This window comes from Triticum dicoccoides, chromosome 1A (genome assembly GCF_002162155.2).
Source record: "Triticum dicoccoides isolate Atlit2015 ecotype Zavitan chromosome 1A, WEW_v2.0, whole genome shotgun sequence".
NCBI classification, from domain to species: domain Eukaryota; kingdom Viridiplantae; phylum Streptophyta; class Magnoliopsida; order Poales; family Poaceae; genus Triticum; species Triticum dicoccoides.
In genome coordinates, this window is record NC_041380.1 from 404,314,111 (window position 1) to 404,324,210 (window position 10,100).

Consider the following 10,100-nt stretch of genomic DNA (forward strand, 5'->3'; position numbering starts at 1 on the left):
GCAAGCCAAGATGCTAGAGATCGAGGCCGCCAACGCCAAGACCAAGGCGAAAGAAGTGGCTCTTGCGAGCATGATGACCGGGGTGGAGATCATGAAGGTGGATCTCAACATTGTGTCGCCAAGGAAGAGGCCGTGGTTCGAGAAGATGCAGGCCGACATGCTCAAGTTCGACGACGAGTGATCTATAGCGGCGAGGGCCATCTTTTTTGTATACCAGCAGGTGTGCCGACATGACCACGGGAGCCGCCCTGGCGTGGTCGAACTCAAGTCCTACCCTTTTTTGTGTGCTGACATGTGTGCCGGACGGCTGGCGAGTGCGCCAGCATGAACTATGGTGATATTTTCTGAAGCCGGCATTGTATGCCGGCGCTAGCATGATGCCGGCATGAGACATGGCCGCTGGCATGATCGGCCACAGGCCATTTTTATTTAAAAGTTGAATGCGGGCATGAAATGGGTCGGCGTGTTGGGCGCACTGCCGATCCAAATACAAAATTGGACGGACGCCGGGCGGGCGGCCGACCCGAACGGACAAAAAACGAACAAATGCGCCATCAGTTTGAGTCGGCCGCCGTAGGAGTTGCTCTAATCGTGCTTCCGTACGTATTCAGTCTTGTTTCATCATAATCATCATCATAGTATAATCCCCGGCTGTGCCTCCCAACCTTGAGCTGGTCCACTAGAAACAGTTTTGGCTCTATGATACCGAGGGGCTTCATCTGACCTGGTCCTTTTTCTTTGGCTAAACGAGACAAGAAACCCAGGAAAACGTCGTCTTCTCGTCCGTACGCGCGCCAGCTCTATCCACCTAGCGAGCTCCATTCGGAAGCCTACTCACAGTAGGAATTTAGTACACAAAGGACGTCCACAATGCACAAGACGCATCGCCAGCTCCATCAGTTTTTCTTTTGTTATAGTATATATATCCTCAGCAGCCATCCCAAACGCGACCCCGGCTCCATCTCCAACTCCAAGACCCGAGCCGTCACGCACTAGAAGAGCCGGATTAAGAAACCTCACCACTAACGGATGGCATCAGATCATCGGATACGACAGATACCGGCAGGTCGGAGAGCTAGTTGGGCAGGGGGGCGCCGGATCGTGACCGGACCTGGACGGCGCCCGCCGTGCCAGTTTAAGCTTGAGCTCGGTGGCTGGGCGGCGCGTGTGAGACTGCCGATTGGCATCTTGTTCGCCTGCGTATGGTAACAGACGTGTCTGTCCCGGCCTCTGGATCTTGTTGCTTGGCTCTGCCTCTCACGGCGCCGCACGTAACGTGCGTGACGCATGGACGCCATGTGTTCCAGCGCCATTGCACCGGCCTGCTTTAATCACTTTGCTATTTTTTTGTGATAGTAATAATGCCCGAAGAAGAGAAAAACTGTACATGTGAATTCCCACATTGAAACATACGTACTACGTACGTACAAGAAAGGGTCGTAGAGATACCTCGGTCTTCACCTACACGATGCATCCATCGTGACACGGTGGGAATCGTGGCCTTCGCGGGCAGTTTCACGCTCGCGGAACCCGGCGTGAACAAGGCGGTTGCTGCCGCGTGAGTCCGTCAGGGTGGGTCAAACTCAACTCGCAAGTCACCACGCCACGTCCCCATCAACCGTCGGACTCCACGCGGCGAAGCAAACTAAACCATCTCGCCGGCTCCACGCTCGCCCGCAGGCCGCAGCTGCCTCCATCTATCCACTTCCCCGCCCCGCCCCGACCTTAAAACAATCCGGCCAACCAACCAACCCCACTGCCCGATCAGCTCCGTCTACCGCAACCCGACGCACCGCCCACGACGGGCCGCCGTCCTCGCGCGCAGGCTCCGACGGCGCGGGGGGCATGGAGAAGAAGCTGCCGCTGGCGCTGGCGCTGGCGCAGAAGCACGGCGCCGGGGAGCCCGCGTGGGCGCGGCCGTGGCGGTGGGCCAAGACGGCCTTCTTCCTCGTCGCCATGCTCGCCTCGCTGCTGCTCGTCTGCGCGCCGCCCCTGCTCGTCGTGCTCCTCGACCTCGCCCTCCCGCCCATGCTCCTCTCCGCGCACCTCCGCGCCGACGCCGGCGCCGAGCCCCCGCACCGGTCCTTCGTGCCGGCCATGCTCGACCAAGCGCGCGCGTTCGAGTTCCGGTCCTCCCTCGTCGACCTGCCCGCCGTCTCCGCCGCGCGCGCCCTGCTCATCCTCTGTGAGTACTTCTTGGCATTGCAACCTCGGTTTCCTTCCTTCTCGGTCACGGCCGAGCTGACCGGTTGAGTTTTTTCTTGTGCCGGCGGCGACAGGCGCGTACACGGTGTGCGGGGGAGGAGGCGGCGCGTACCTGTGGGTGGTGGCGGCGAGCGCCGCGGCGTCCGCGTCGTACGTGCTGGCCAAGGCGGCCGCCGTGCTGCCGCGCGGCGCCGCGCCGCAGGGGAAGGGCGCCGGCGGGCCGGAGCCGATGCTCCTGCTCTCCCTGTCGCTCGCGGCCGCGCACCTCGCCGTCGCGTACCGGGCCAGCTGCCGCGAGCGCCGCCGCCTGCTCGTCTACCGGATCGACGTGGAGGCCGTGAGTACCCTCGCCCCCTCGCCTTTGCTTCTCTGAAAAATCCACGTTTGCGTGACGAAAAACAATACTATCCCGCCGGCGCCGAGCCGACGGCGTGATTCCTGAGAACAAACCAGGCATTATTAGGCTGGGCTGTCGTCCGTGCTTTCGGTGAGAAAGAGGGTCGAGGAACCAAATACGATTCGCTCGCCAAGTCATTAGCGCGTAGCTGCCGATATGTTTAAGCCAAAAGCAGTGCTTTTCTACTTACTAACAATGAAGTCATCTAAACAAATGGATCGGACGCTTCTGGCACTCTGCACCGGACGAGAAAAGCAGTGAGCTTTTACTTTCTTATACTCAACCAGCATCTGAAAAAAGAGCCATTTTCATTTGTGAATGCAGGTACGGCTGAAAGGGGGCCACCAGACACCCAAGGGGCTGAAGCAGTGCAGCGTCTGACATGGTGTTCTCAACTTCTGATCCGTACTTGTAGTACAGTAGTAGTAGGTGGAGATAGTTTTTCTTGCTAGCCAAAATTTTGTCAAGTTATTATGCAAAAATTGTGAGGTCCATTTGGGATTGGGAACGGTGCTTACATGTAAGTGAAGGAGATACTGTAAATACGGAACAAACAGTCGTGCTTAGCTCAGTTCGGCCTCCTGCGATGCAATTGCAACGAAATGCAGGACGAGCCGTGTGGCCGACCACCCGTTGTTTTGTGTGCTCATTCTCATGCTTTCCTGCAGTTCAAGACTTTCTTAGATAGTTTCTGTGCCTATCTAGTGTATTCACTATATTAAGCAAAAGAAGGATCCAACAAAAAGTTTCTGTGCCTACAAGTTGGACCTCTCAAAGGCTTACGATAGGGTGGATTGGAAGTTCTTGAAGCAAGTGATGCAAAAGTTGGGTTTCTCTCAACGATGGGTAGACTGGATAATGTCTTGTGTCACATCGGTGAGATATTCTGTCAAACTTAATGGGACCCTCTTAGATTCATTTGCACCGTCGCGTGGTCTTCGGCAAGGCGATCCTCTATCCCCCTTCTTGTTCCTTTTCGTGGCAGATGGTCTGTCCGCTATTCTGAAGCATTATGTGTCTTCTGGTGATATATCTCCGATCAAGGTGTGTAGAAGAGCACCGGGTATCTCACATCTTTTATTTGCTGATGACACCATGCTTTTTTTTGAGGCAAGGAGAGCCCAGGCTGAGAAAGTTAAATTGGCTTTGGATCAATAGGGGTAGCAACGGGACAATCTCTTAATTTTGATAAGTGTTTCATCCTCTTTGGTATTGCATGCCCCGAAGATATTCAGGAGGAAGTTAGGGGGGTGTTGCATGTTACTAGCTTAGTGTTTGAGGAGAAGTACCTTGGCCTTCCAACTCCAGAGGGTCGCATGTCGAAAGGGAGATTCCAAAACCTTCAGATGAGTTTAACCAAGCGTTTGGTCCAATGGGGAGACGGTCACCTTGCCCAACCGGGGAGGGAGACTCTTATTAAATCTGTTGCGCTTGCTCTTCCTACATATATGATGGGTGTTTTCAAGATTCCATTCTCAGTGTATGATGAATTAACACGGATGGTACGTGCCTTTTATTGGGGTGCTGAAAAAGGTAAGAGGAAAGTACACTGGCGTGCATGGGAGGATTTACAACAACCAAAGAGTAAAGGAGGTGTCGGGTTTAGAGATTACAGAATATTTAATCAAGCCTTATTAGCACGACAAGCTTGGAGATTGATTTCAAAACCTGATAGCCTGTGTGCACAAGTGCTCAAAGCCAGGTACTATCCTGATGGAAACATAGAGGATACTGTCTTCTCCGGCAATGCATCTTCTTCGTGGCAAGCAATCAGCCATGGCCTTGATCTGTTAAAAAAGGGCTTAATCTGGAGAGTGGGGAACGGCAGAAGTATTCGTGTGTGGCACGATAATTGGATCCCAAGACCCTTCTCATATAAACCCATCACCTTACAAGGAAGATGCAGAATCCGCTTCGTGTCTGATCTACTTAATGATAATGGCTCATGAAATGTTGGGCTGTTGCAGGAGTATTTCCTCCCGGCTGATGTAAATGAGATACTGAAAATAAGGGCGTCTCCTAGACATGAGGACGACACCTTGGCTTGGGGGCCGGGCAAGTTTGGCGTTTTTTCGGTCAAGAGTGCATACCAATTGGGTTTTGAAGAGGCTCACAGGAGTTCGGCAACGGGCTCTAGTTCGCGACCTAATGGCCGGCGCTCTTGTTGGAAGCTCATATGGTCTTCGGATGTTCCTCCTACGGTCCAGAATTTTGCGTGGCGGGTTGCTACAAACTCACTGCCGACATGGTGCAACAAGTACAGGCGTGGACTTGAAACAAGTAACCTTTGGCCGGTATGTGCTAGTGAATCAGAGGACTGCTACCATGCTCTCTGTCGCTGCTCCTTTGCGAGGATCTTATGAGATGCAATGTCTGAAGTTTGGCCTCTCCCATGTTTATCTACCCTGCAAAATAACGGGGATGAGTGGCTGTTGCATGCGCTTGAACCGCTACAGGAGATTGAGAGATCTATGTTATTGCTATCCCTGTGGAGGGTATGGTATATACGCAATGAGGCCGTACACCATAAACCAGCCCCGCCTATGGAAGCGTCGAAAAGATTCTTGGTAAGCTATTTGGACTCTCTGATTGGTATTAAAATTGATCTCTCTACTGATCCACGCAAAGGCAAGTCTACCATCACATATGAAAGATGGAGTCCACATATGATAATGGAAAAAAGGTTACTAAGTGGTCAGCGCCAAAGTCCGGATGGGTGAAGCTTAATACTGATGGGTCTTTTGCGGATGACGGAACAGCTGGCGCTGGAATGGTCCTACGTGATGATAAGGGAGCGATAATTTTTTTCCTCTTGCAGGCAATTGTTCTCTTGCCGTGAGGCACTGGAAGCTGAGTTATGTGCCTGTATGGAAGGTTTGTCGTTTGCCATCCAGAGAAGTGAGCTACCGGTCATCGTGGAAATGGACTCAATTGTGGCGGTGAAGATGATCCAAGCTTCGGAGGTTGACCGATCCATTTACTCGTCCATCATAAAGGAGATTAAATATTTTATGTCTCTTCGTGAAGTTTGTATTACTCATGTAAATCGTAGCCAGAATAAGGTTAGTGATAGCCTAGCTAATTTTGCTCGTATTGAGGGTAAAACCATGACTTGGTTGGGCTCTGGACCTCACATATCCATAGAGTTGGCTGCGATGGACTGTACAAGTGTAGAGATTGAGTAATACAAGTTTTTTTCACCCGCAAAAAAGAAAAAAAACAAGACTTTCTTAGAGTAGAGGTCCTATTTTTTTCCAGAAACATGCCACTTGCTTCTCTAATGTCACACGCGGAGAAGGAAATTTGGGCGAAATTTCAGAGAAAACTAGTCGACGACGGAAGCTGAAGAAAACAGGCCTGCTTCTGAAGCTAGGAACATATGTCGCTGTTACAAGTCTGAACTTGTGATCTGTTCCCCGGTTTGCCGTTTGTGGCTGTAGAGTTCAGAAACGAGCCAGTGTTTTCAAAGAGGCACTAGCGATTTGATGGCATCACGTCGGGCGAGCCTCATTTGCCGAGGCCAAGCGGAAGTGCAGATATGTCGTCTGCCATGACGCTCGGCCAAGGCGTTTTTATCGGTGGCGTGGCAAGGGGACGTGCGACCTACGTACTGCTACCTATAGTAGTGCGAAGCTACAGCTACGGCCTACGGGCACGGGAGAGAAGTGCCGTTCGTTTGCCAGGCACGATCTCGCCACCAGTTGCACGCTTTTCTGGAAGAAAACTCGCAGATCATATCTGCCTCTTCCTGAAGGAAAATGATCATAACTTGTTTTTCTTTTCTTATGAATCTACTGTACCATCCTCGCCCTTTCTAGAAGATTCTTTAGGATAGGCTGTCATGTTGCTTAATTGTGGATGGACGGTTTTGTTGGACCACCAAATGGCAAGAACCTATTTCCTGCCAAACGACAGGAACCTTTTCTCGTTGTTGCAAATGATGTAGATCGAGTGACCGATTGCAGCGTGGATCGGTTGCTCTCGTCGCGCACCACGCGTCCGTTGAGCCCACGCGTCCGTTGAGCCCACGCACCGCTCACCTTAGATCACCCAGCAGTCTGGGTGGGCCGCTCGGTCACTGACCGATTACGAAATTTGATTCAGATGGACGTCTCAAACGGGTCTCAAACGCCCGAGTTAACCGACACCCCTCTTATCCAGCCTAAAAATGAGCGGATATGGGGCGCCCATGTGCGCTAGCCATGTCACACTGACATCGGGGTCCCACGCAGAATCGCACGGAAACCCAGCAGTCCGACGGACGTCTCCTCCGGTGGGGGTGTGAACGCCGTGTGGCGCCGGTTCGGCTAGTTGCCCGTGGCCAAATCCGGCTATTTAAGCCGGCCGGTGTACCCCCAACGCTCACCTCCTCTCTCCCGCTCCGCACCGCCAGCTCGAGCCCGCCCACCTCCTCTCTCTCGTTCCGGCTCTCTTCCCACACTCTTCACCTTCGCCATGGTCCGAAAGAAGATAACCACCTACGCCATGCTCATGCCGGAGCGTCGGTACGAGATCCAGCAAGAAATCTGGGCAAGGCGAACCGCACGCATCGCTCTCAGGCTGCCTCCGAACTTGCCGGAGCTGGAGGAGGTGGAGGAGTAGGCGAAGGAGGAGGAGGGAGAGGAGCAGCAACCGGCTCCGATGGAGGACGATGAGGAGGCGGAGCAGCCAGAGCAGGAGCCGGCGCTGGCTCCGGGCTTCACATGGAGCAAGCGGAGGCGGAGTTCGCCCTCGCCCAAGCGAACGAGATGGTGGAGCAGCAGGCCATCCTGGAGTCCATCCAGGATGAGGCCTATGTGAAGGCTAATCGACGGTTCATCCGACTCGAATGGACGGCGACGACGCCCTCTTCGACGAGGTCGAAGCGAGATGGATGCACATGCCGCCACGAAGGAGCCGCAGGAGCCGGAGCTGCAGCTGGCGTCCATGTAGCCGCCGCCAGGCATGAAGATAGTGGACTTCTCCGACAAAGACTAGGCTAGTTGATCTACATAGTATGTTGGATTTTTTTTTACATGCTTTTGTATGAATTTAAGACTTTCATTGCAAGGTATCCGGATGGAGATATAAAAATTTAAGACTTAACTGATCAATGTCCGTGGACGCGCATGATGCGTCCGCGGGCATTTGAGGGCCTGAATTTGCCTACCCTGGATGTAGATGCACTTATCCACTCGAACGCATTTTCTCCTCCTCTCATTTCTTCATGTACACCTCACCTTCTCCCGCATGCCCCCGACCACCGCTACCTGCCGCTGCAAGCCGGCGACCAGCACGTAGAAAGCAATTCCTATTTACTGCATGACACGGCACATACACATCCAACGCGCACCCTCATCCACCGGTTTTGGGAAGGTTCCGGAACCATCGACCGGTTTTTGTTCTCTTTTTCCTATGTTTTTCTTTTGGTTAACTGCAGGTTTTCTATTTTGGTATTTCAATTTTGTTTTCAAACTAAGGAACACTTTTTGAAATCGGGTATATTTTAAAATTTTGGGAACATCATTTAAATTGATGACAGTGATCGATTTAAAATTTGGGGAACATAATTTAGGCCAGCCGGGGGACAGTTTTGAGAAGGTTCCAGACTGGTTTTAGAACCTTCTATTTGTTGTTTTCTTTTCTTTTCACTAGGACAGTGCACATACATTGCAACGAGATATACATATTTCAGTAAGTTAGATTGTAATTTGCCTGCTCATATTATTATGATTGTATAAATAAATATTTGGTAAACCTTGCCTGTGATTTACCATATAGTTTGATGAGAAGTTTCGTAAGTGAGGTAAGGTGAAATTGATGTAGAATGTAAGTAAATTAAGGTAATTGAATAATTGAATAGCGTACAGGGAAGATGCAAAAAAAGGTGTGGACGGACTAATAAACCGGTTGAAAAAATATCGTTAGAGGGACGTGGTGGGAAAGGGAGAATCAGTTGACCAAGCGTTCATAGAAAAGGAACCCTACTCATTTTTTAAATAGTGAGATAGGTTTTCCGAATTCCTTTTGTGTTTTTCTTTGTTTTTTACTGGCTTTTCTCGGTTTTTGGTTCTTTATTTAAGTCATAATAACTTTTCAAATTCGTGTTATTAGGAAAATGTGAATTTTCTGAAATTTGTGAACATTTTCTAAAAACATGAATGGATTTTTAAAATCCACATTCATTTATATAAACTTGTGAACAATTTTCAAATTCTTGGTTTATACTGTATTAAAATTCACAAACATTTTTAAAATTCATGAATAACTTTTTGAAAGCCACATATTTTTTTAAAAAAATGTGAACATTCTTTAATCTAATGAAGACTTTTGAAATTCATCGTTTTTTTAATTGGCAAACATTTTTTAAAAGTTGAGAAGGCCTATTCGTGAACAGGCTACTCCGCTCGATGGGCGGGGCCCATTTGAGGGGAGCAACTAGTTAACGAGCGCTTTTTCGGGAGCCTCGCAACGATCGGCGCCACTTGGCGCGCTCTCAGCCATTCGCCACGTGTCGCGCTCTGGACGCTCCTTTCGGATTTTATTTTTTTATTTTTCCACACGCGTTTTCGGCTTTTTAAACGTTTTTTTTTCAGTTTTGGTTTTCCCCCGGTCTTTCTTAGCTTTTCGATCAAAAAAATTTTGAAAAAAAAAATTTTGCGCGAAAAAACGCGTTTTCTTTTTTCTTTTCCTTTCGCGAAAGTCACGGTTTTTCTTCCGTGAGAGGCACGGTTGTGCTTTATCGAGAGTCACGGCCGTGCCTTTCGGAAACAAAAAAAATGCGTTTTCTATTTTTTTTTCGCGAGAGTCATGGTTGTGCTTTCGCGTGAGTCACGGCCGTGCCTCTTGGAAAGGGAAAAACAAAACGGGTTTTCTGTTTCTTTTTCTTTCGTGAGAGTCACGATTTTGCTTCCGCGAGAGGCGCGGTTGTGCTTACGCGAAAGTCACGGCCGTGCCTCTCGGAAAGGGAAAAAATACGCGTTTATATTTTTTTTTCTTTCGCGAGAGTTACGGTTTTGCTTTCGCGAGAGGCATGGTTGTGCTTTCGCGAGAGTCACGGTCGTGCCTCTCGGAAACGAAAAAAACGCATTTTCTGTTTTTTTTTCACGAGAGTTACGGTTTTGCTTCCACGAGAGGCACGGTTGTGATTTCGCGAGAGGCACGGGCGTGCCTCTTTCGGAAAGGGAAAAACCGTGCTCCCGTTTCAGTTTTTTCACCCGGTTTATTGTCCGGTTTTTTTCGTTAAAAAAAATTCGTCGAAACTTATCAACATGGGATCTAGGTTTGAAGATCTCGACGCGAGGAATCCAATGGTGAAAACGGTTCGAGATTTGGACGCACGGTTTAAGAGATAAAACGTTTTGAATAAACGGATCTAAAAAAAGGAAAAACTCCTAGGTTGCGACAAGTGGCGCGCTGCATGTGCGCCACTTGTCATGACCTGAGAAAATGAAGTGTTCTTTGCAACGAGTACTCCTTAATTAGTGATTTCGCCATTTGAGGGGGGGCCGTGAGCGAC

The 10,100-nt window shown here is 50.1% G+C and overlaps 1 protein-coding gene across 2 annotated transcripts; it reads left to right on the forward strand.

Moving 5' to 3' along the window:
* The first annotated feature begins 1,660 nt into the window (after positions 1–1,660).
* LOC119276008 lies at positions 1,661–3,251 on the forward strand. 2 transcript variants are annotated; one of them, XR_005136193.1, is made up of 4 exons: positions 1,661–2,185; positions 2,280–2,542; positions 2,927–3,041; positions 3,092–3,251. XR_005136193.1 is itself a non-coding variant. In XM_037556959.1 (3 exons), the coding sequence occupies exons 1-3, from the start codon at positions 1,846–1,848 to the stop codon at positions 2,981–2,983; spliced, it is 660 nt and encodes a 219-aa protein (XP_037412856.1). In that variant the 5' UTR covers positions 1,661–1,845; the 3' UTR covers positions 2,984–3,251. The 2 variants fall into 2 exon arrangements, 1 of the variants encoding a protein (XP_037412856.1); XM_037556959.1 differs by having other exon boundaries at positions 2,927–3,251.
* Positions 3,252–10,100: the final 6,849 nt, after the last annotated feature.